The following is a 26906-nucleotide window of genomic DNA, read 5'->3' as shown; positions in this document are numbered from 1 at the left end:
TCGATAAAAATTTACAACTCTAAGTGCAAGGTACGTAACAATCATATTCATAATTTAACGTCAGGAGACGGAGCGAGTATTCGAAGAACTGGTCTACCCGACAGGAAAAATCTGACTCGACTGATTGGTTTGGGCGCACGTGCCTTTTTTATAGGTTTCAAACCGCTCGCTCCACAGAAAGCTGTCAGAAAAAATATTTTGAAATTCATTTTCTTCGTAATCCGATTGGATGAAAAAAAAAAAAAAAAATCTTTGTCACGTGAGGTGCTTTGGAATACGTTCGCGTGAAGAGGCAGAGTTTTAGTTTTGTGCCCAGAAATTGCGTGGGTGTAGACAACAGCTGTACGCGTAACTGAAACATTCCTTGTACAACCACTTTTAATGCTTGTAGCGAGTGAGTCGCTTAATGTCCTTTTTATCTAATTGTTTCTTCGGCGACTATACTAAATTAAGAATCGCTTGTTTCGATCCCTTTTAATGAAGGGAGGGGGTCTTATGATTTAACGAAAATTCAAATTAAAACTTATATAACTAACTTTTTTGTAGCGATAGACAATTTTAAAGCAACTATATTTTTCATACTACGTTTTGTCTGGAATATTATTTGCCAGTAGATATTAAATCTATAAATGACGATAAATATTAGCTGTAAGCACGTATCTATAAATAATAGTAGATGGTAGAAAGCTGAATAGTTAATAATGTTTAATGTTTTTTTATACAAATTATAAGTAATTGTTGAATTGTGATAAATTTAAAATAGGAACGTCCGGTGTTAAACACCGTTTATACTTCCGCTTTTCTTCTTAATCACCATTGAAAAATTCCTGCGTTCATCAAGACTATTAATTTTCTGGTGTTTTTTATATTTTTATTTTTCTTATAAAAAAGTAATTGGTTTGAAAAATTAATTTTATAACGTAAGTATTTCTGATCGTTTGCTTTTATAAACTTATGGCCGAATGTGACCACCGATTTTATTTTGATTCGACGAATGAGAGTCAAAAATGTTTTTTATGAAATATAATTATATTTACTTGTCGATTGTGCAGTATAGTTAGTAGAAAAAAAAGGGGGCCTCTGCACAATGCAGGCCGTGCTGTAATAACGTTATTAGAAACTTATTCTTAACATGCGGAGGAGAGGGACTTTTGCTGTCAAGTTAACGCTCCCTTTGTTTACAACTAAAGGTTTACTCGCTTCTGTGAAAAAAACACCGAACTGAAAAAGGAAACGAAATAAACAAAAAAAGATAAATTTTTACGACGTGCCCCACTGCCCCACTGCCCCAGTGTATTATAAACACCTCAACCTCCCCATATTAAAAACAGCTTTCTGAATAAAAGCCCCTTCCCACCTCGAAAGCCGTTCTTAACATGGGTTGGTTGGGAGTGTTTTTTACTACGCTGGGGCAGGTCGTAAAAAAATACCCCCCCCCCAAAGGCGGACGTTTAGGAAATTGACCCTCACCTCAATAAAAGTTATATAAAAATGTTTCTCAAAGAATTTTTTTTTTTTTTTAACCTGTAAGTTGAGTTTGTAATCGATGAGATTAACGTAAAAAAGAGTGTGAATTGTGGAATTTAGAGGTAGGGGTCAATTTGCAGATGAAAGCAATTGTCTGATATGACAGTGAAAAGCTGACATTGACCAAACGTTTAGATCGCTTTCCGGAGACCACCCGGCCATGGGCCGGGGAACTGCCGATTCAATTCCAGTTTTGCTTTTTTATACTGGAAAACGAAAGAAATACACGGCGATCTAAAAATCTGAAAAAAAAAAAAAAATGTGAAAGTCGGGCAAATTAAATACACAAGTGACACCCGTTCGTAACTCAGATATTTATCATCATTTAGACAGCATATAAAAAGTTTTAAGGAGTGAGCCGACCGAGAAGCCCGGGGAAAAAAGCCTTTTGCAGACATACACAAAAAATGAACATACACACACACACATTTTCACTTTTATATTTATAGATTTCGTATTGGTTCACTCAAATTTGGGTCATTGCACCCAAATCAGCAGGTTGTCTTCTGTACAATATAAATGGCGTCTACCAAGTTTTGTATTCAGAAGGAAAAGGGCTTAATAATTATACTTTTGAGATTGAATACTTTCAAAGTAATACCAAAATAATAGTAGCGTTAAATATTTTATAATTATTTCCAAAAGATTGCTTTTCTATTTTCTCGCATGCATGGAAGTAAAACTTGAAAGTGATGGTTGAGGATATGCGCTGCATGACGAGAAATGATATAAGAATGATATGATGGATGTGTAATGCAAGTCTTAAAGACAGGCTTAATTTTAATAACTTCAGAGGAAGATTAAATCTGAATAGTATAGAAGATATATGCAGAACAGGGGACTTTGTTGGGTTGGTCACATGGAAATGTAGGACAGTTTAGGTTACAGAAGAGGATAAAAATAATAAAATATTGAAAGAATGGATGCGAGTTCTTGAGTTAGTAGATGTAGAATAGTTGAAACGACAGGGTCAGTTGGCGGAGGAAGACTAAAGAAAAGCGATATGGATGGGTGGGTTTGTATTACTGTACACATAGATTCGAAAAAGTTGTCAAAAAACAAATATATAACAAATAAATGTTATCAAAGGCAAGATAAGTTACTTTTCTACCAAACTGGATATAATTTTCGTGTTTTTATTTAATGTAACATGTTTATTCAGCTCGAAAAACATGCAGTGTTTACCGATTGGAAAATTCAAAATGGTGGCCGACTCTCTCTCTTAAACACGGTAAGTTCGGGAAAAGGTGTTATAAATAATAAACTACACAAAATACTGTTAGAAATTCGCTCAATATATATTACCGTGACATAGGTTGACATAGGTTGACATATATTCGGTGCTTTTTTAATAGTATTTTGTCTAGTTTATTATTTATAACACCTTTTCCCGAACTTACCGTGTTTAAGAGAGAGTCGGGCGCCATTTTGAATTGTCCAATACATCGGTAAACACTGCATGTTTATGTTACATTGAATAAAAACACAAAAAATATATCCAGTTTGGAGGAAAAGTAACTTATCTTGCCTTTGATAACATTCATTTGTTATATATTTGTTTTTTGACAACTTTTTCGAATCTGTGACAGTAATACAAACCCCTTATGCACTTGTTACCGTGCTGAAATAACATTATTTAGAAAGCCATTCTTAACATGGAGAGGATGTGGCAAGACTGTGGTTTAGGTGGAAAAATAATCGCGAACCCTTTAATCACATAAAAGGAACTAATTTCCCTAATCACCGGTACGTTACTATGTCAATAATATATAAACAATAATATAGGTATTTCAGAAGTTGTTTTTGAAAACAACTTAAAGAAGCCTAACTTTTTACTTATTTATTTTAAAATGTTTCACGATATCTTTTTTCTCTCACTTTTTACTTCTTTATTTTAAACAACATTTTTTTAATTTTAAACAGAACGTTCCACGATATCTTAAGCACCTTTTTTTAGCACGGTAACAAAAATACATAAGTACCGAACGTTTTATAATTAATAAATTTAAATTTGAAATAGAGAAATAATAAAAAAAAATCTACCAAAAATCAGGTAATTATCCGATCAATACGAAATTTTCAGCGATTATTAGGAGAAGAATGAACTTTATAACAGTGTACTTATTTTTCATAAACGATATTTATATATATATATATTTTTTTTTTTGCTTACAAACCCCCCCCCCCTGTTTTGAAGTGGGAACAAATATGCTTAAAATAATCATCTGAAACTGAACACAACATATTGTGTTGTTGTAAGGGACAGAATTATAGATTAAAAAAAAAAAAAAAATTGTTTTATTTTAACGTCTGAATATCAGAACTTCGATTGTGTTTAATTATCCCGCTTTTGAGTTTTGAAGTGTGAAATTCGGTGAATATGTTAAGTAAAATAATTAATTTAAGTTAAGCAAAACAAAAAAAAATTTTTTTTAAATATTTATACGAAAAAAGCCATTTTAAAATCTTTGATAAATAAATTAACAATTTTTTTTTAGCGAGCCGAATAATGCATGACCATTATTAAACAGGGCATGCTTTGAAGAATCGATACCAAAAAAAAAAATTGGATAAATATTGTGCCCTTTGTGTTAAAAATAGCATTTTTTTCGATCCCGTTTGAAAACGTTTGCCGCTTTTCGACTACGGTGGACCAAACGCGCTGAAATAATTTTTTTTTATTCTGCTTTAAATTGCCCCCCCCCCCCATTTTGGGGAGCCTGGCCCCCACACACATACACATTAAAAACCAAACTCATACAAATGGTCACCCATCTTGTACTGGCCAGCCTCAGCTTAATAATACATTGAAATTTTTGTCACTGAAAAATAAGTTTTTTTGGCCTGTTTGGTCTTCCATAGTTTGCTTCTTATCAAACGCAAACGTAAACAGTGTCGATCTAGACTCTAGATCGACGCGAAATAACTGGTTACATATATGAATAAGTGGAATTATTTGAAATCCAGGTACTTATATTATAATATTTTTGCATATTCTCTTAGAAAATCATCCTAAATCTTAGTTAGACAATAAATAAAAAAATAAATTATTTCAAAAACCTTTTTTTTTTTTAAATATTTATGTACGTTTTTTGTACAAGACAAAAAATGTCAATTGTTAACTTTTTGGGAAAATTTAACATTTAAAATTTAATTAAAAATAGTAGAAAAAGTTTTACATTATTCTGTTTTCTATATGATAAAATTCAGGGTTTTATCTTTCTGGAAAAAAAAAAGTTACTCAGAAATAATGGATTTTAATAAATGTAATTTCGTTTTAAAAAACAACAACAACTTGATTTTGTGGCCATTTTTGGCGGTGCCTATACTAATGGAGAGAGTGATCCGGACGTAAATAATAACATTATTTAAAAAGCCATTCTTAGCATGGGGAGGGGAGGATGTTTTGTACTTATTCTATACTTCAACCTTACAATTGAATAAAAAAAACATATCATAAAACTTTAATTAAACTTGGAAATACGATTTTAAAAAAATAGCCTGATCACTCTCTGCATTAGCACCTTCATTAAAAAAGGTATTCATTGTGTACAAAAAAAAAAACACGGAACATATAAGACATTTAAATATGAATAGAACTTTTCATAATTGTAACCTACGAAAACCTTTTTTATTTTAATTAAAAGCAATATAAATAGAAGTTTTTTGTAAAGTTGTTTTCAAAAACAACTTCTGAAATACCTATATTATTGTTTATATATTATTGACATAGTAACGTACCGGTGATTAGGGAAATTAGTTCCTTTTATGCGATAAAGGGTTAGAGATTATTTTTCCACCTAAACTTGCCTTCTTTTTAAAGTGGGTTGTTTATTTTCTGTATGGAATATACTTCCAAAATAAACTATTAAAGTTGTTTGAAAAATAATAGAAATATTATTTTTTATTTAAAAACAAAAAAAGTGTTTACAAAATGTCGGCGTGGCTTCATGCGGCCATTTTTTTTTTTTTTTTTTTTTTTTTTTTTACGTAATGAAATAAATTGAATTTTACGAGTTAAGTATTTTTCAATTTTTAAACTTTAAAAATCTATCATTGGTTCAATTTTTACGATATTTTCAGGGTCAATGTGAAATTTTATGCTCTTTCCAATAAACCAAATATAATATTTTAGACAAACGCTTTTTTTCAAATTCACCCCCCCATTTTGAAATGTCTATTAAAATTTTGATAATTAATTTATGTCCCAAAGTTTTATATCACTAATTGAAGATAAAAGATCAATAAAGAAAATATTCTAATTTAAAACAAACAAAAAAAAAATAGTTTTTTGGAAATTTACCTGTAAAGTCCGAAGTGTAAAACTTTTCTTTCTTTTTTTTTTTTTTTTTTTTTTAAATGAAAGCTCATGTTATGCTTATATCATCAAGTAAATACCAGACACTGACGGCAAATTTTTCTATTTCATTCAATGTTTTCTTTTTTTAGATATTTAAAAAAAATAAAAATTCAGTCGATAAAGGACTATTAAAATATATCAATCAAAAACTCGTGTATTTCATTAAAAGAATAAAAAAAATCGATGAAGTGGATTTTTTGTTTTAGGGGAAAAACTTATAAGTGAATGTGCGTTTCTTTTTAACTACGGAGGACGAAAAATACTAATTTTGGTTAACACACGCAATAAAAAAGAGACATTATTTATGTCACTTGGACGAATCCATATTTGATAAATTTCATATTAGCAATAGCAGCTCTTTAAGCTTGACACAAAACATGTTACAAAAATGCGATTTTCTACAACCTTCACTTTAAAAAATCCTTTTATTTAAAAAATACATGGAATTTAAAATATAAATATGGATAAATTAACAATGAAGAATGGAACTACCCATTTAATAGTATATTTTTTTAAGTAAGTGATTTTTTGGCATTTATATACATATATTTATAAGCAAGTCAAAATGTTGATTTTTTTCTTTATATTTTTTTAAAGAAAACCGCTTTAAAAAAACAAATATTGCATAATTTGCTATTAAACCTGTTATTTTTTTTTAAATTTGGTCTTTGCTCCTTTAATTGAAAAAAAATTAGGGTTTGAATTACATTTTTCAAGTAGTTATAAGCTTCGAAAAATAGTAAATTGAATTATTAAAGTTCTGATCATCATTTTTAATGGCCACTTTCTGATACACCAATGCCAAAGAGGGGGAGGGGGGGTGAAGATCCGAGAGGGTCAATTCTACTCTAAAGCGTCTTTGACTGCCATTTTACATTTGAGAGGTGATTAGCATACTGGGAGGAGTAGTGGGGGACACTAGCCCTTGGATATATATTGAATGTGCCTTGGACCAGTTGAGAGGTTAGTATGCTAGTTGGTGTACACCACTTCATTCCACAGAGTTCTGAGGGATGCTGACATCGTCTGTATTTGGCAGTGTTCCCTGTCTGCTTTTGTGAAAAAAAATTAATTTTTCCCCTAAAAAATTCAATGACTACTCAGTCAAGAAATGTGCACCTACCTTAGGTTGTAGAAGAATTGCCCCTTTCTGCAACGTGACAGTCAGTTAATAAGTATCTTGCCAGCAAAGCTGAGGTAATCAAGAAGTAGCTTCCTGGCACCAGCCACCAGTGCATAAAAAAAACTCCTTCCCATAGGAAAGAAATCTCCTTTTAAATAACCAAATAGACATGTTATTTTTTCTTTTTTTTACATAGGCATCACCACGTTATCAAGGCCAAGAGGCCACTCAAGGATAAGGGTTAAAGAGTGTACAGTAGAAATTGGACAATATAGTAATCATTAGTAATGAAAATTTGTTAAATTTGATAACTTATATGGAACGGCTCATCAAGAACTTATTTACGTTAGACTTGAAGACAACCATATTGTAGTCAGCCGGAAAGCAGGAAAACGGAAGACAATTCCACAGGTGTGCAGTTCTAAGAAAGAAGCTTTGTTCATGGAATCTACGATTAGGTTTAGGCACAGATAAAGAGTGGGGGAATTATTGATAGTGTTTACAGCTAGACGAGTGTTTCTTGTGAAAGTTTGGCGAGGGGGGACCATAGATTGAAGCTCAGTCGAACACTTTCCATGAAAATAACGATACATCAGAGACAAACTCGCAATATCTCTTCTGTGAGATAGAGGTTGCAAGGAGGAGAAAAGGACATCTCCTACGAGGCTACAAAGTCTATTTTGAACTCTTTCAAGGCAGGCCAAGTTCTTTCTAGCAGCTCCTGCCCAGATGTGGCAACAGTATTCCATCCTTGGACGTACCTGACTATTACTGTCACCTGACCTGTGGGGGGGGGGGGGAACCACTGAGCAGACGACGTTATCTCTTTTTGTTAGTAAGCAAGGTAAGTGCACACCACTCTCCCTCTCTTTGCGCAATCATTAATCTCTTTTTTTCCACACCTTATAACTTCTTATATTGCACCTATTCATGTTACCTTGCTCTATTGTAAAGCTAACCCTTTCGTTTTATTATTCGTCGCACACTGTTGTGTTCTACAAACTGATTGACTTTCATCATTTATCACTTAATGACTCTCAGAGACGAATTTAAGGTCTACCTTTTGACCTGCCCTTTATCTGCCATTCGGATGGTTATTCGCAGTGGACTCCATGATAACTACCGGACTCTCAGCTTTCATCCTTGGAAGGCATCACTAACTCCTCGACTTGTTGCAATTATTCTTCGAACAGCGTGGGGTCTTGAATCTGGCAAGCGTGAAGATAAACCATGAACTATTACCCATACGTATATGCACCATACCGAGTCTGGGCGTGATAATGAGGTATGTTGCGGACAGGGGCCTCTGCGGGATACGGGTGTCGTTGGTTCCTTTCTGAGCTTGTCCAGCAACTCGCCACAGTCAACGCATCATCTGTCCTCATTCTAGATGTTAACTGATTCCCGAGTTGGGGTTGAGAAATAACGATCATTTTACAATCCTTTATACCGGCCCCATCTTGGAGCATTCTGTCCATTTTCAAGTTGGACTAAGTTTTCGACAAATTTCGTTATATATATATATATGTGTGTGTGTATATATATATATATGTGTTTTTATTTGTTTTTGTTAGTGATACTTTCTTGAATGAATTCAAGTATTTATACGAAAGTGCATTTTTACCTAAATGCTTGTTGGGAATAATTTTCCCATTGACCAATCTGGTACCCCCTTTTAATGAGGAGCGGCATATATATTATTTTAATTTAATTTAAAATATAATTATCCACTGACATCTACGTAAAAGTGATACATTTAGTAGTCCGGCGAGGTTAGCCGCGTAGTAGAGGTTTAGGCTTCTTGTTACGAGGTGCCGATTTTGAATCTCGCTAGATTCAGGCACTCTGATGAGTCGTGGACGACGAAACACGTGTCAGTGGATAATTATATTTTAAAAAATAATATATGTATATTTTATCACATTTTTGTACCTTTCTCTATTGTAAAGCTAACCCTTTTATTTTATTTTTGGTACATGCACTTATGTTACCGTGCTAAAATAATGTCATTATTTAGAAAGCCATTCTTAACATGGGAAGGGGAGGATATTCTGTAATTATTCTATACTTTCACCTAACAATTTAATAAAAACAAGATATTGTAAAACTTGAATTTAACTTGAAAATACTATTAAAAAAAAAGCACAGTAACATAAGTGCATAAGTACCTTATTTTTTCATGCGTGCTTAAATAAAATTCAAAAGAATTCACCATGAACTGAAAAACAAAACAAAATAAAATATGACATAAAATAACCCAACACATTAAATTTAAATTGATGTGAATTTATTGAGAATAAATGCATGTTAGTAACATGACATTTTGCAAAATTTATTTGGTCCCACTTTTTGGAAAATAATGGAAATTGCAAAATAAAAAAAATAAAAAATAAATGCGGCAAAAAAAAAAATATATATTTCGTTTTTATTTTATTTCATTTTTATTTTTGAATAATTTCAAAATTTTGAAGAAATTATTGCAAAAAATAAGATTATTTCATTTCATTTTTTCAGCTCCAATTCTGTGTTTTCATTTCTTAAATCAACTTTGAGACAAACTTTTTTTTCGCTATGTTCAAGTAAGCCTTTAGTCAACTTTACCCAAAGAATTTCTGCAGAACTGTCGTCTGCAAAATGAAACAAGTTTTATTTTCTTCATTTTTTTTTTTCAAATTGTATTTTATTTGCATTTTCAAATAATCACTCAATTTCTTTTTTTCATTTGCTTATTTTAAAAAAATACAATTTGAAAAAAAAAAAAAAAACTAAACTTTTTTCATTTTTCAGCTGACAGCTTCACTGTAAACAAAGTGAGCATTAATTTAAAGAAAGCCCCATAAAAATTGAATTTAACTTGAAAATCCTACTCAAACAATAGCATGACTTGTATTTTGCACAGGTACAAAATAAAAAAATAAATAAAAAAAATAATAAATAAATGATGAAAGCAAATTAACAATTTATGATTTGACGAGGAATACAAAAATTTAGTTATTTCCTTTATCCATGGATTTTCAAAAAATGGTTCACAGAGGAAAGTTTTTTTTTAGCAAAAAAAATCTTAAGTTAGAAATTTTGCTATTTAGCACATATATTAGAAAACTTGTATGAAAAGCTTAAATGAAGGCAAGATTAAAAAAGGATATTCCATGGTGTAGTTAGGTTCAATGAAGAAATACAAGGTGACCCCCCCCCAAAAAAAAAACGGGCCCCAACTCTAATTAGGCCCCGTTTCTTAGTATTTTGTCCGAATGAAATGAAACTTTGGCCATAACTAGTTTATTATATTCAAAACACTAGGGTCTTTGGCCTTTTTTCTCCGTTGACTGTAAAATGCTCAGAAAAACAATTGAATGTCCTCTGTTTTTTTTTGGGTCACCCTGTATAAATGCACACTCTTAAAATCCAAGGCAACAAAGGTATAATCCAAATGGAGAGTTTTTAATGTTCAAATGTATGGATATGAAGCAATCCATAAAATGTGGTAAAGTAAAATATTTTGCAGTCTGTAATATTTCAACAAGCGTACTGCACAAAATAATTTTCTGAAAAGTTTTGTGATATTAAAAATTTACTGAAAAATTTATACTATTGACATATTTCAAAATTAGTATATTAAAATCTTTTGAAATATCCAAATTATAAGACAATAGACAACAGTATGAGAGAGAAAACTCTGTATGGTTACAGCAATTATTAAAACAATGTTTTAAAGATCTGGTGTTTTTATGCACTCAGTGTGACCCTTGCCAAAATTCACATTAGCTAACTTTATCTTTATTGATAAATAAATAAAAAAAAAGGATCAAAGCAAATTTATGATAAACAACCTTTACCAAACACAAAAAAATTGAATCTTTTTGGAACTTTTTTGGCAAACTTTTTTTTGACTGTCACATCGCGGAAGGGGGAAGGTCGTGGCGAGAACAGAATGCGAGACCATTTCCATATAGTCATAAAAATGGTTTTATACTGTTTTCTTCACATGACATCAGGTCAAATTAGGTGTTTCTTTTGTTTTGATTTCACTTATATGTAACAAGAACATAGAATTGAATGTAAGAATGCTTAATTCTATCCAAATTGCTTACAAACTAGAAAAATGAAATCAATGAATTCCTTATTAGCACATGATTTAATAGTAATCTTTCCATTTCAATAATTTCAAGTTTGTATCTTGAGGTTTGGAACTTTAAATTCTTGTAAATTTTGAACCATTCAGGATATTTACATAATTTAAACAGTTTGGAACTACATTTACAGAGTTCTTTATAACTACTATTGTTAAACAATAATCTAAAAAAAAAAGTCAATTGGTAATATGAATAATTGTCAAGTTTTGCTGCCTGAGTAATTTAATACAATTACAACCTATCTCTACCCAGGTCTTTATTTATCCCTCTTTCTATCAAACCCATCCGGGTTTGTATTACTGTACACATAGATTCGAAAAAGTTGTCAAAAAACAAATATATAACAAATAAATGTTATCAAAGGCAAGATAAGTTACTTTTCTACCAAACAGGATACATTTTTTGTGTTTTTATTCAATGTAACATGTTTATTCAGCTCGAAAAACATGCAGAGTTTACCGATGTATTGGAAAATTCAAAATGGCGCCCGACACTCTCTTTAACATGGTATGTTTGAGAAAAGGTGTTATAAATAATAAACTAGACAAAATACTATTTAAAAAACACCGAATATATGTCAACTTATGTCACGGTAACATATATTGAGCGAATTTCTAACAGTATTTTGTCTAGTTTATTATTTATAACATCTTTTCCTGAACTTACCGTGTTAAAGAGAGAGTCGGGCGCCATCTTGAATTTTCCAATACATCGATAAACACTGTATGCTTTTCGAGCTGAATAAACATGTTACATTGAATAAAAACACGAAAAATATATCCAGTTAGGTAGAAAAGTAACTTATCTTGCCTTTGATAACATTTATTTGTTATATATTTGTTTTTTGACAACTTTTTCGAATCTATGTGTACAGTAATACAAACCCACCCATCCATATCGCTTTTCTTTAGTCTTCCTCCGCCAACTGACCCTGTCGTTTCAACTATTCTACATCTACTAACTCAAGAACTCTCATCCATTCTTTCAATATTTTATTATTTTTATCCTCTTCTGTAACCTAAACTGTCCTACATTTCCATGTGACCAACCCAACAAAGTCCCCTGTTCTGCATATATCTTCTATACTGTTCAGATTTAATCTTCCTCTGAAGTTATTAAAATTAAGCCTGTCTTTAAGACTTGCATTACACATCTATCATATCATTCTTATATCATTTCTCGCCATGCAGCGCATATCCTCAACCATCACTTTCAAGTTTTACTTCCATGCATGCGAGAAAATAGAAAAGCAATCTTTTGAAAATAATTATAAAATATTTAACGCTACTATTATTTTGGTATTACTTTGAAAGTATGCGATCTCAAAAGTATAATTATTAAGCCCTTTTCTTCTGAATACAAAACTTGGTAGATGCCATTTATATTGTACAGAAGACAACCTGCTGATTTGGGTGCAATGACCCAAATTTGAGTGAACCAATACGAAATCTATAAATATAAAAGTGAAAATGTGTGTGTGTGTATGTTCACTTTTTGTGTATGTCCGCAAAAGGCTTTTTTCGCCGGGCTTCTCGGTCGGCTCACTCCTTAAAACTTTTTATATGCTGTCTAAATGATGATAAATATCTGAGTTACGAACAGGTGCCACTTGTGTATTTAATTTGTCCGACTTTCACACGCTATTTTTTTTCAGATTTTTAGATCGCCGTGTATTTCTTTCGTTTTCCAGTATGAAAAAGCAAAACTGGAATTGAATCGGCAGTTCCCAGGCCCATGGCCGGGTGGTCTCCGGAAAGAGATGTAGACGTTTGGTCAATGTCAGCTTTTCACTGTCATATCAGACAATTGCTTTCACCTGGACACTCCCCTAATAAACAGGAGAGCTGGTTTTCCCCAAAGTTGGGTAAAAACAAACAAACCGGATGTTGACCTCATTAAAACCGGTCCTGCAGAAAATATTAACTGCGACTTCTATTTGACCTCATGAAGTGCGGGCACCTGTCAATTCTCTTCCTACTTAAATAAATTCAAACATCTTTCAGTTACTCTTTCTTGCTGGCCGAGCAGTTAACGTGTCATGTTTTTTTCACATTTTATTTTCCAACTTCGTCTCAGGGCTTCCGGTTTGATCCTATCTACTTACCTACCAAAACTTTTTTTTACGCCCCCACCCATGTGTTTCTTTTTGATTTAAGAGCACACACACCTTGAAACACCCGGGCAACGCCGGGTACTCCCACTAGTCTATAAATATAAAAGCGAAAATGTATGTATGTGTGTTCGCTTTTTCTGTGTGTCTACAAAAGGCTTCTTTCAGAGAAGCGGTCGGTCGGTTCACAACTTTTTAAAACTTTTTATATCACATATAAATTGTAATATCTCACAGTTAACAACGAAGCTCGCCTGTCTATTTAATTTGCTCGATTTCGGGAAGATAAATATTCAATATTTATCGCTCACCACATATGGGTTAGTCTTTTTCCTATAACATCTTGGTGGGGGGAAAAAAAAGCGTTCAGCAGTAAATGAATACTATCCCGCAGTCAAACTTGACCTCATTAACTCATTAAAACGGGCACCTGCTAAATCCAAGTAATTAAATAAATTCAAACGTGTTTTCGTTAGCATCTCGCGGTGGGGCAATAGTTAATGTCGCAGGTTTTTTTTTTTTTTTTTTTTTCACACTTTAATTTACAACTTTGCCTCAAGGGTTCGGGTTCGATCCTCATACTTACTTTTTTTTTTTACGCCCCCCCCCCACCTCCAAACATCCGGGCAACGCCGGGTACCCCTCGCTAGTCTATAATATAAATCTCACCTGTCTGTTTAAATGTATGTTTGTATGTCTGCCTAAAACTTTTGACACAGTTGACGGATTTTCACAAGATCAGAAACGTTTTGAAGATCGACCCTTTGGATGACAAATATAAAAAAATTGGCTAAAAACATTGATTCCGTTACCCTCAACTGGACACATTTCTATGGGGAGGGGTCGCTTTTTTCACCAATAATTTAGAAAGTCATCCCCTCTTTTCGATTGACTAGCTTTAATTTAAACCTTTGTTACTTCTGGTTTGGCAATGGACACAACAGCAAAGACGTCAGGTTTAAAAAAAAAATTTTTATGTTCTTTTCCTCCTTCGTCATACGGGTTCAAGCCTGCCTGCCTACTACCACTAAAAAAAAATTTTTTTTTTATGCTCAACACACACCCCCAAACACCCGGGCAGCCAGGCTAGTATAAAGATAAATGCCTAAAGTGTTTTGATTTATTATCACATTTTTTTTGGAAATAAAATATTTGAGCAAAATTGCTTTCAAAGATTTACTTAGGATAATTATTAGTGACAAATTCACACCTTAATTCATTCAATTCATAATTTCTCACTTATATATTAAATTAGACCAGAAATATAAAGAAGCGACACTGAAACAAAAATCAAGGTTCATTCAATGATGAATGAACCTTGATTTTTGTTTCAGTATCTTTTTTTTTTCTACTGAGGTGGGTCTCTCTAAATTGAGAATTCACTGAAACATGTATGCACATATAGTGACACCAAAAAGAAAGTCCGTACTTGTCATTTTTTTTTTTTTTTTTTTTTTCAAAAACCGCAAATTTAAGCTAAGTTGAATGTAACTGTTTAAACAACCTATACCTCATTTGATTCACCTTTTATTCCCCTATAATTTTACCTGTTCATATTTGACTTTTAATTGAAGTATCCTAGTGTTCACGTTAATTTAAAAAATTAACTTCAAATTGAAGGCAAAAAGATACTTCACACAATGAAAAATTGTTATTTAAATGTAACTGTAGAACATTAATGTAACACAAATACAACAGGGACACAATGAACTAATTAATATTTAGTAGCATAGCCCTTCTGTAATTTGACAGTCTGCAATCTTTTGGGCATTCCTTGAATTAGTCTGCAGCAATACTCCAGTGAAAGAGCATCCCACTTCTCTTTAATTTTTGTTCAAACTTCTTCCTGATTTAAAATTTTATCATTGCGTGCTGTTGCTTGATGTAATGCCATACATTTTTGATAGGATTGATGTCTGGAGATTATGCAGACCAATCCAAACACAATATCATGCTCTTCAAGGAACCTCTTGACATTGCCAGTTGTGTGAACGGGAGCATTATCCTGCATGAAAATGGAATTATTATCCAAATTACAGCCAAAGTTGGATAGAAAATGCCCAGTCGACCTATTAATGTACTCAATCGAATTAATTCAATCTTGCAAGCAAACTATAGGCCCTGAACCATTGGCACTAACAATGCTCCACACCAAAACTGAACCTCCACCACCTTGCAGCATTGAAACTGTGCACTTAAAATTAAATTCTTCGTCTTTCCTTCGACGGACGTACTGCCTACCATCACTGCATAGCCTATTGAACTTGCTCTCGTCACAAAAAAAATCACTTTTGACCAATATGAAGAGTCCTGATCTTCATTGCATCTGATGAAGTCCAGATGGCGCTTTCTGTTCTTTTTTTTTTTTTTTTTTACATGGAGGTCATCACTTATCAAGGCCCGGAGGCCACTCAGGGATAAGGGTTATTGCGTGTACAGTAATCAATGAGATAGTATTGTAGTAATCATTAGAGTGTCTTACTTAAGAGGGCGGTTTGTCACGAATTTGTTTAAACGGAAGAGAGTTCCACAATCGTGCACTTCTGAGAAAGAAGCTCTGCTCATGAAATCTACGTTTGGATTTAGGCACAGATAAGGAGTGGGGAAAATTATTGACAGTTTCAGCCAGACGGGTGTTTCTCGTGAAAGATTGGGGAGGGGGGACGAGAGATTGGAGCTCAGACGAGCACTTGCCATGGAACAGAATTAGCGGAATTACAGAATTCATTGGCTTGCATCTTGTAACACAGCCTTGCAAATTAAATTCCTTTAATCTGTTCTTAATTGTAGAAAGAGAGCACTTTTTAACAAGATTACAGAGCTGTTGGATTTGGGGAGTTGTTTCAAATCTGTTTCTGAGGCTACAGATCTTGATAGCATTGTCTTCCCTGTAAGAAGTAACTCTAGGACGACCAGATTTAGGGGCATCACGAACACTGCTAATGTTTTGGTGCTTTTGCACAGTCATTTGTATTGTTTTCTCATCACATTTCAATCTGTGGCCGATTTCTCAATTGGATAAACCAGAAAGGTAGAGATTAATGAGCTCCTGATGATCACTAAGAGAAAGTTGAGTCATATGGACTAAATGTTACGTTGTATAACCTGGAGCAACAATAATTAGCAATACCAGACACTATAATGTTCAGCGCTAGACAAGGTACACACTGCTACTTAATTTGACACTCATAGTCTTTAAATCAGTAATAAGTACATTTCTACTGCCTTCATCAAAATAAAACTTATATAACTGGATTCACAATAAAATTTACTTCAAAATGGTATTTTAATATTTTTGTTGTCATTTGTATATTCGAAGAAATCGCTATTTAAATCCGACTATTAATGACGAAACATGCCAGCATAGCATGCCCATTGGCGATAAGTGACTTTTTGCAAATAAGCGGTTGGGGTGTGTTCACATAAATACTTGAAGCAGAAGTTGTACCTGTCGACGACGTTTCTAGTTGTTTTAGCTAATCAGAGAAAAAAAATTGTCTTTGCTACGGAATTTGTACATATGTACATCTTTCCAGTCAAAAGTTAGAATTCTCAAAATTGACGCTTTGTAGTACAAAGATAAGTAAAGATAGAAACTGTGTTCAAATGCTGTTTAATAGCGAAAATATTAATTTCTTTTGTCCTAAAATTTGAAAAGAATTGGATAAAAAATTTTCTATGCACGAATCTATAGAAGTAGTGATAATTGCATATAAAGATGAGAATTTTTGTGTGCCGAGACGTGCACACAAAAAAAAAAAATCTATAAACAAAATGTTCCTCAACTAACTTACGAACATAAAGTATTCATTTTATTTTTGTTATTTAGAAAACATAAGTTTTTAATTATGGACAGGAAAAGAATATTTTTTGAAAAAGAATAACCGACAATGACCATTGTTTTTTTTTTTCATTCTTGTTGGTTTTCAAGTCGCAAATAAAACATCTCAGTTGCCGCTTTGTAATACAAAGATACGTAAAGATAGAAACTGTGTTCAAACGCTATTTAATAGCGAAAATAGTAATTTCTTTTATCTTAAAATTTGAAAAGAATTAGATGAAAATTTATTATGCACGAATCTGACAACCGCATATAAACATGAGAATTTTTGTGTGCCGAGACAAGCACAAAAAAGTCTGTAAACAACTTACGAACATAAAGTATTCATTTTATTTTTAAGAAAACAAGTTTTGATTATGGAAAGGAAAAGAATATTTTAAAAAAATAAATTCTTTGAAAATAAAATGACCGACAATGACCATGCTTTTAAATGAGTTAAAACACACAAACCAATTATCCAGTTAAGTAAAAGAATAACTTTTATTAGGTTTGTTTTACAATCGGCAGAGGTATGAAAAACTATATATTTATCTATATATATATATATATATATATAACAAATAAATGTTATCAAAGGTAAGTTACTCTTCAACCTACCTTGATAAACTTTTGGTGTTGTAAATGTTTATTCTGTTAAAAAAACAAATAGTGTTGAGCGTTACAAGAGGACAAAAAAAGAATGGGCACGATGTCTCTTGAAGTCTCCACACTGGCTTAAAAATAAAAAATGATACAAAATAGTGGTAGAAACTCACCCGATAATTGTCACAGTAATTTGAAGCCGTTTAAATGAAATTTAATTATCCTAATTAGTTTAATGTACTTGAAAACGTTGTAGTTGTAAACTGTACAAAATTTCTCTTCATTTCATATGCTACAGGCCATATTTTGTAAATAATTTCTTTGAATCATGTCGTGGTGGCCATCTTGGATTTCCTGGTTGCCATCTTGGATTTTTCATGGTGTAATGATGACAAATGATAAAGTCCATCAAAATAACATTTCGCATGATGAAAGTCTTACTGTCCATTCTTAAAACTGTTTTTTATGATGCTTCTACTTAAAGCCATTAAAATGAAACTTAATTATACTAATTTGTATGCTAATTAGTTTAATGTAGTAGAAAACATAATTCTGATCTGTACAAAATTTCTTTTAATTTGAATCGACCTGTTATGCACACCATTTGAAAAGGGAAAATTTTTCCGAAATTAATAATGGAATACGTCGCATGGAATTACAAGTAAGACATTTTACTATACAACTGAATAAATATATATATAAAAAAAAAAATATATATATATATGTATGTACTTATTGATTTGTAAATCGCCACTAGTTCTCATCTCCTCTTACCAACAGCGACTATAATTCATTCCTCGCATTGTGACAGCCTTCTAAATCTCTTTTACACACCTATCCCACACAATGCTTCAAGCAAACTACATATCAATCCTGTTCTTTTAATTTGATATGCTACAAACCATATTTTGTTATTTTTTTGGAAGCGTGTCATGGTGGCCATTTTGGATTTTCTGGTCGCCATCTTTTCATGTTATAATGGCAAATGATAATGTCCACCAGAATAATACTTCCTATGATGATAAAGCCTTACTTAGCATTTTTCTTAGCTGTTTTTATCATGTTTCTACTTGAAGATGTTAAAATGAAACTTGAATATGCTAATTAGCATGCAAATTAGCAAGTGAGATGGTCGTAAATAATGCCAACTAAACCTTCGTGGTATTATGATAACATGTTTAAAATTTAACATATCTTAAAAAGATCTGAAGATATAGCTTTTTAAAGATGGGTTAGTCTGTAAATTGTGCAAATTTCCTACCATTTTCAGTCACAAGCTTATATGCATTTGAATAAGGCTGACTTAAGGCAAAATGTCCAGTGAACCACACCTTTTTTGGTACTTTGAATGGTCATAACTCTAGTTCAAATGAGCCGATTTTTAAAAACTGAAGATATTATTTCTTTGTTTTTTATGCTCTTTTCAATAATGCTTGATTCGAGTTTATTCGATCTAAAGAAAAATATGGTGTGGTATCATTTCTCTATATGCATATCCTCAACTTTTCTTTTTCACTTCCATACATCTGAACATGCCAAAAAATAGAAAAAGCAGTTTTTTTAAATATTTAAAAAAAACATTTCACACAGTTCTTATTTTGATATTATTTTGAAAATATGGGAGCTCGAAAGGGTAATTATTAAGTCTTCAGAATACAAAACTTGAGATGCCATTTATATTGTGCAGAACAGAGACCATTTTTGTTGATTATGTTCACCAACCCAAATTCGGGTGCACCAATAAAGAACATAAAAATGAATTTGCAATTTTTTTTCTTTAATTTACTACTAAAATCTTTTGTAAACACAATATCAAATTTGAGCAAAATTGCTTTAAAAAATTTACTTTACTTTATAGAATAGTTAGAGCATACTAGGTGCAAGTTCACTATTCAACTTCAAAGAAAAAAAAAAAGCAAAGATCTTTATGTGCATCTCCGTCACAGAATGAAAATGTCATATTCCAAAAATCATCCAAATTGATCAAGTAGTTTATTTTTTTTAAACTATGAAAACCAAATTTTATGAGTAAGCAAAAAAGGGACTGTCTTGTGTCAAAGTCCTGACAAAATAAACTTGCGAGATCAGCCTTAATTTCACATTAATCGCTTTAAATTGTTCAAAAATGATTTTCTTTATAAAAAAAATAGCCAATTTGAAAAAACAAACAACCATGTTTTTTTTTTGTTTGTTTTTTTATTTTTGAGAGGAAATGGTTTTAATGATTTTTAACTGATAAAGAGCGACTATAAAGGGAGGTAATTCGTTTTTTCATAAATTAATATTTGCCATGTTTTTTTTTTTTTGTAACACTGGATGTAAATTAATATTTAGATTCTTTTTCCTTTTTCTTTTTTATGTACTTGTAGAACAATGAGCGAAGACAACTGGTCACCTATTGCCCTTGTGTATGACCCTTTAAAGGCAGGAAGTATTGATGGCACAGACGAATATCCTCACGATCGTGGAATTATCCGAGCCATGAAGTGCAAATACAGGCCCAATAAGAAGATTGTGGGAAATCCCAAAAAAACTATATTTGCTGCCAGGCTAAATCCGAAAACTGATGAAGATGCTTTGAGACGGGCTTTTTCTGAATGCGGGGAGATAAAAAGGTTGCGTCTTGTTCGAGACATAGTAACAGGCTTTTCTCGCGGCTACGGATTTATTGAATATGAAGACGTCTATTCTGCCCGCAAAGCATTTTTCCAGATGAACAAAACTCTCTTGGATGGTTCAGAGATATTTGTTGATTACGAGCTGGAGCGAACGTTGAAAAATTGGGTTCCACGTCGATTAGGTGGTGGATTTGGTGGCAAGAAAGAGTCTGGACAGTTGCGGTTTGGTGGGAGAGATCGGCCTTTTAAGAAGCCGATTCTTGTTGACTCGAGCGATGGTGATAAGTACAAGAAAAGAAATCCTAAAGGATCGTCTTACCAAAATAAAGATTTCCAGAGAAAAAACAGAACCACTTCCCAACGAGGCGGGAGCTCCTCACGGTATCCCTCATCCGATTATAGAAACCGCAGAGAGCCATTTCCAAGCAGAGAGAAAGGCTTTTATTGGAATTACGAATCCACTGAACGTGAAGAGTCAACAAACAGAGCGGATGAGCACGAACAGAATGTGAAAAGTTGGAATCAACGTGAATTAGACAGTGGATATGGGGGAGATGATTCATATTACAGAGAGCAATTCAGAAGATGAGGGTGAAAAGAAAAATGATGCTTGTGTAGACTGGTGATCTTTTAAACCAACGCATTTCAAGTGAAAACATTATTACTTATGTATTATGCTGAAATCAAAACGTAGATTCCATGAACAAAGCTTCTTTGTTACTTTAGTACCTATCTGGTTTATTTTTTGTGTTTTAAAGTAGTTTTAAATGCTATTTTTTTTTTTTTTTAATCTCAAATATTATATATATTCTATTAATATATTAAGGGAAGTTTTACAAACAGTTTTACTACAGTGTTCATAGTTAAACAAACCTGCTGCCATCTTGTTTGTAAAACCACTCATAAAAACTGAATATTTGAGATTTGAAAATAAAATAGCATTTCAAACTACTTGAAAACACAAAAAATAAACCAGATAGGTACTAAAGTAACTTGTATTAACTATGGTAACATTTATTTATTGTATATACCCTTTTATTTAGTTTGTTGGCTTCTCTGCTAAATTCCCCAAAATAAAAATTATTGAGTTTAGCAATTTAGTTTTTTGCATGTTTTAATGTTCCTATTTACAATGCCTCCCCACGGGACAGAGTTAGACACCAGGGTCGTTTTTTAACGTGGAGAAAAGGAACAAAAATAAAAATTGTCTCAGTCGTGAAGGATTTCTCCTCCACTGACAGAGAACAAGAAATTGAAGTGCAGCATCTGAATTACGATTTGCCATTTTTAAACACAAGATCTCGGAGTGTAATTGTGGCTGATTTTTTTTTTTTTTTTTTTTTTTAATACTTCTAGTACATGATCTACTGGATTATGTCTTGTAACTTATTCTAATTTCAACATGACACGTAAGTACATAATGTTTTCACCTGAAATGTTTGAAAGATCATCAATCTACACAACATCTTAAGTCTTAAATGCTCAGCTTAACAAAAAAAATCATTACAAACATGATCCAATAGAAGATGTGATAGATGCATTTTTTAACAAAAAATAATTTATAATTACGTTCTGAGATTTTTTATTTTAAAAATGGCATACCCTTAATTTAAGTTAAGGGAGATAAATCAGTTTGTCATACTGAATTGGTTTACTACAACTCTTCTACATTAAAACACGATAAAACTTGGTAATTCAATAAATTCTATTTTTATTATTTTCCTACTGGATTGTTTTTTTTTTTGTTTTTTTTTTAATTTATACTAATTCCAACATGATGCATAAGTACATAATAATGTTTTCACCTGAAATGCGTTGGTTTAAAAGATCACCAAGCTATGCAAACACTGAAGAAATTTTCAATTCAAATAATAGGAAAATTTTCAGAAATAACATTAAAGGCATTAACTTGCATTTTATATTCAACCAAAGTTGCAGAGTGTGACCTTCCAGAAGGAATTGGAATCGGACTTTATAACCTTCTGACTTTAAAACAGTTCTAGCAACAACTGTTGAAAGAATCCATATTTCTCTACATTTCTGTGAAGAATCCGAACCAACTTAAAAACCTTTCATTTGCCAATGAACTGGAAATTCATATTTCAACATTAGCATGTGCAAACATTTGAATTAGGCGCCAATGTATTTTGGTGCTTATTTAAAATTAATCCTATTTTCAAAACAAAAATGCAGAGAAATCTTAAAAGAACTTTATGATGTTACGTATATGTCACATAACAAAGATGTCATATTCCAAAAACTACAAAAATTGATCAGCAGTTTCTTCTTTTCTATTTTTTTAACCTAAGAAAATCAAATTTCATGAATAAGCAAAAATAGCTAGACTTCGGAATTCTCACCCAGGTCCTTGCTTCCTCGGCTGTACTGACATGCAGAAGTTCAAGTGTAATGTGAACAGACACCTTGCTATGTCGCCATCTTGAAAAAACAAAAACAAGGGGAGATGACTCCACAATAAATTAAGCAGATCAGCCTTTTAATGCTAACTATTTCACATTAATCGCAAAAAATCATTTTAAAAATTTTTATATGAAAATAAAACTACTTAATCAATTCATCTGATTTTTGGAATCCGACACATTCGTTCCATGATAGGTACGGTACATACATCATAAAGATTTTCCTGCAATTTAATATAATTTTTTTCTTAAATAGGTTAAATACTAAATCAGCACCCATATTTTTTTTTCCAACCTCAAGGTAGAAAACTACAATTTTCAAAATCTCTCATTGTCTATATATTTTCTGCTCAGTATCTTTCTGTCATCCCTTTCTGCTGTTTCATTTTTGTATATCTGTAATTTTGCCCTAGTTAAATAAATATTGGTTTTTTGCAATTTCACTTGTGTTGGTTATTGTAATTACTTTGTTGTGTAAAAAAAAAAAAAAAAAAGCCATTATAATTGTTAGAAATGATTCACCACGGTTTCATATTCGAAAAGTTATGTAAATTGACAAAGTAGGATGAATGAATCGGCTAAGAGTGGCTGGTAGGGTGAGCACAGAAATCGCGAGCTTCTATTATTTGGTCATGGTGGTGACTAAGACAAAAAGACTAGACATAGGATTTTCAATTCTGAAGTCGATATATTTAGAAATTTTGAATTAGTTTACAGCAGTTTGCGGCTTGAAACAGGTTAAGTAGAAGAGGAGATTGATTAATCAACCAAAAAAGAAATGTCTTGTCAAACAGCAGACAATATTTTGGTTGTTTTTTTATCTCTCACACACACACACACACTCAGGACACACGATTTTGATTTAAAAGATTTGATAAAGGATAGGTAAGCAAACGCTAGAACAGGGTTTCCTAAAGTGGGTTCCACAGAACCCTGGGGCTTCATGAGTGAGGGTGAAGGGCACCGGAAGCTCTTTCTTAAAGAGGACAAAATGTTTCATATGAAAAAATTAAATTACTGCAGACATTTGATTATTGATCTTTTTGCTGCAACTGGAAATAGATATGATACATAACTACACGTGTAAAGATTTTCAGGATGGTTCATGAAAAAGTAAATAAAATAAATTAACAAAAAATGCAACAATTTTTTTATTAATCAAAAACAAAAAATGGTTGTCAATATTATCATTAGTTAGTGTTAAAATTTGAAATTAATGTTTTTCATATTTTAGAAATTATCTTGTTAGTGCTCCGTGAAAAACCTTGGCTCTGCTTAGGGACTCCATAGTGGCCTGAAGGATTTGTTGGCACTGATTTGTTTCACTATAATGATTAAGAATACCTTATGATTGCTGATTATTACAGCAAATTTCCAATTCTACAGAACATGACTAGCATAACTACAAATAATATGGTCATCTCAGCAATCAAGCAGATTTTCTCTGAACACGGTATTCCCACCAGAGTTGTTACTAACAATGGACGACAAACCACAATATTCCAGTGAAGCATTCAAAGAATCTGCTTAACAATGGCAATTCAATCACTTAACATCATTTTCAAAGTTCCCAAGATTGAATAGTTTTATTGAACGAAAAATTCAGTTAAAACAACGTTAACTGTAACAAAGCAAGTAGGAAGATACAAACTTGCGAATGATATGCTTATGAACAACACAAATCAACCACAAACTTTAAAACCAGCTTATTTTTTAACAATCGCATTATGTGATCGAACATAATTTTGAAAATTTCAAACCCAAGATTTCCCAACCCTGCATGAACATAGACAGGACATGTGAAAAATGATTTACCAGCACTTGTCCCTGGACAATATGCACGAATACTGGATAACCAAACTAGGAAATGGAAACCAACGACAGTGTTTTTCTTTTTTTTTTTTTTTACAAAGGAATCACCACTTGTCAAGGCCTGGGGGCCACTCGAGGATAAGGGTTAAAGCGTGTACAGGACAATATCATAGTAATCGTTAGAAGCGTAAATTTGGTAAATTGGATTACTTAAGGGGAACGGCTTATCAAGAACTTGTTTATATTGGACTTGAAGACGGCCATATTGTAGTCAGCAGGGAAGTAGGTAAATGGAAGACAATACCACAGGTGCGCAGTTCTAAGAAAGAAGCTTTGTTCATGACGTTTAGGTTTAGGCACAGATAAAGAGTGAGGGAAATTATTGATGGTGTTTTCAGCTAGACGAGTGTTTTTCATGAAATGTTTGGCAAGGGGGGAACATAGATCGGAGCTTAGACGAGCACTTGCCATGGAAATAAAAATAAAGAGGTTGCAGAGAAAAGAAAAGAGCATCCCGCACTAAGCTACGAAGTCTATTCTGAACTCTGTCAAGGCAGGATAATGTATTTCTGGCAGCTCTTGCTCAGATGTGACAGCAATACTCCATCCTTGGGCGTACCTGGCTCTTATATTATGTATGTATTCCATTTTAGATCAGGAGTAAAGGTCAAGCCCAGAAGCTTGTCAAAACATGGAGCCTCTCCAAGGCAAGAGTCATTCAGTTCAATTGATGCTAGATGGGGATCAGAATGTTGATGATGTAAAGATAGAAGCTTGGTTTTAGATGCATTAAAAGTAACCAGCAGCTTTTTTCCCCCATTGTACCACATGCTCAAGATCAGAGGAAAGAGAATCAGAGAGATCTTGGTAATTTATGGCCTTTGATGTGCTGCCATAGATGGTAGCGTCAGCAAAAATGTCTACAAATAATCTAAGGATGTGATTTGGAAGATCATTAATGTAGATCAAGAAGAGAGTTGGACCCAGGATGGACTCTTGAGGGACTTCAGCATTAATACTATGAGCTTCTGATTTCTGCCCATCAACCACTACTCCTCTGAACCTATCAGAGAGAAATGATTTAACAATTGAAAAGACATTTCCAGCTATGCTATAGCTGGAGATCTTGTGAAGTAGACCTTTATGCCATACGTTATCAAAGGCCTTTGATATGTCAAGTGCAATTACCCTAGAAAGGAAGCCTCTCTCGAGAGTTTCGCTAATCCTATGAGAAATAACCGTAAGCACATCTGCTGTAGATCTAACAGAACAGAAACCATATTGCATTAGTTTTGAATAAATGTTCAGAATCAAGATCGTATATCCTTCAACTAAAAGATGGATCTTTAAAAAGACGAAACAGAAGCCAAATAAGAACATCTACCCATAGCAGGTTCATTTCAATGATCACATCAGCTCAGCATAAACTGGACACACTAACACAAACAATATCTCACACCAATTAACCCCAAAACAATCAACATATAACGCAAGTGGCCATGAAATACATCGTCCAAAAAGATATAAGCAACAAATGGTTACTGTACATAACAACCTTTTCTTTTCTATCTGGTAAGGAGGATGTAGTAATATCATGGAACTATTTCCATAGGCGCAATAAATGGAACCACTTGGCGTAGGAATAAGGAAAACCAGTCTTGGACGCTTGGACAAGGGTTAAACAACATGCATGTCTCTTCTTATGTATATGTGGGGATCGAGTTCTCCACACAAACGAACTCACATACATAAACGGATGACCTTAAGGTAAACACGATTACCGCCATTCAACACACAGTACCGTGCCACCAGGGGGCGACACAGCCACCTTCACTTCCGGTTTGCATCGTTCATTCTCTTTCTTCGTTGAACATCAAAGAGTGCAGATGTGATAATAAACGCTCTCCGGTCTGGCGAACGCCAGTCTGCCCCTGACTTCATTGTTGACCTCTCATTAAAGACTATAAACGCAAGTAACGTTACTTATAATCTCTCACTGAACTTTTACTATCATTTATTTTGTATCTGCTGTAAATAAATTTATTTGGTGGTGTTTATAATACCGGCATATTTCGTGTTGTCATTTCACGGCATAGGGGACATGTGACCTTTCTTTATTCGCCTACTTAATAATAGAGGATGGGATCGCCAACTACACATTAAAAGGCGCCTCCGTCCTCTACATTAAATAAATCATTAATCATATAATATCTCTCTTACAATTTATTATGTCTCAATAGAACAACATTATTACAGAAATCTCTGACCTTCTTCATATGTATCTTGTTGAACTCTATAGTCTTTCTGTTGAACTTGACAACGTTGTTGTGGTCCAATGGATAAAAGTGCTAAGTAATAAATAGTTTTAAGTAACAGTCTT

General features: G+C 32.8%; 1 protein-coding gene across 1 annotated transcript; it reads left to right on the top strand.

Annotated features, from left to right (window-relative positions):
* The first annotated feature begins 784 nt into the window (after nucleotides 1-784).
* LOC145241324 (U11/U12 small nuclear ribonucleoprotein 35 kDa protein-like) lies at nucleotides 785-21003 on the top strand. The gene is made up of 2 exons (XM_080104153.1): nucleotides 785-920; nucleotides 20046-21003. Exon 2 carries the CDS (start codon nucleotides 20050-20052, stop codon nucleotides 20881-20883), a length of 834 nt encoding a protein of 277 aa, XP_079960279.1. The 5' UTR covers nucleotides 785-920; nucleotides 20046-20049; the 3' UTR covers nucleotides 20884-21003.
* The last annotated feature ends 5903 nt before the right edge of the window (nucleotides 21004-26906 follow it).

The sequence above is a fragment of the Euprymna scolopes genome, chromosome 20 (genome assembly GCF_053919585.1).
Source record: "Euprymna scolopes isolate OS-2025 chromosome 20, ASM5391958v1, whole genome shotgun sequence".
Taxonomy (NCBI): Eukaryota; Metazoa; Mollusca; class Cephalopoda; order Sepiida; family Sepiolidae; genus Euprymna; species Euprymna scolopes.
Note: the sequence above shows the minus strand (reverse complement) of the source record. Positions and strands in the feature narration are given on the sequence as shown.

Bases quoted from the DNA above. Each gene is read 5' to 3' on its own strand.
- LOC145241324 (XM_080104153.1), top strand. From the start codon at position 20,050: ATGAGCGAAGACAACTGGTCACCTATTGCCCTTGTGTATGACCCTTTA.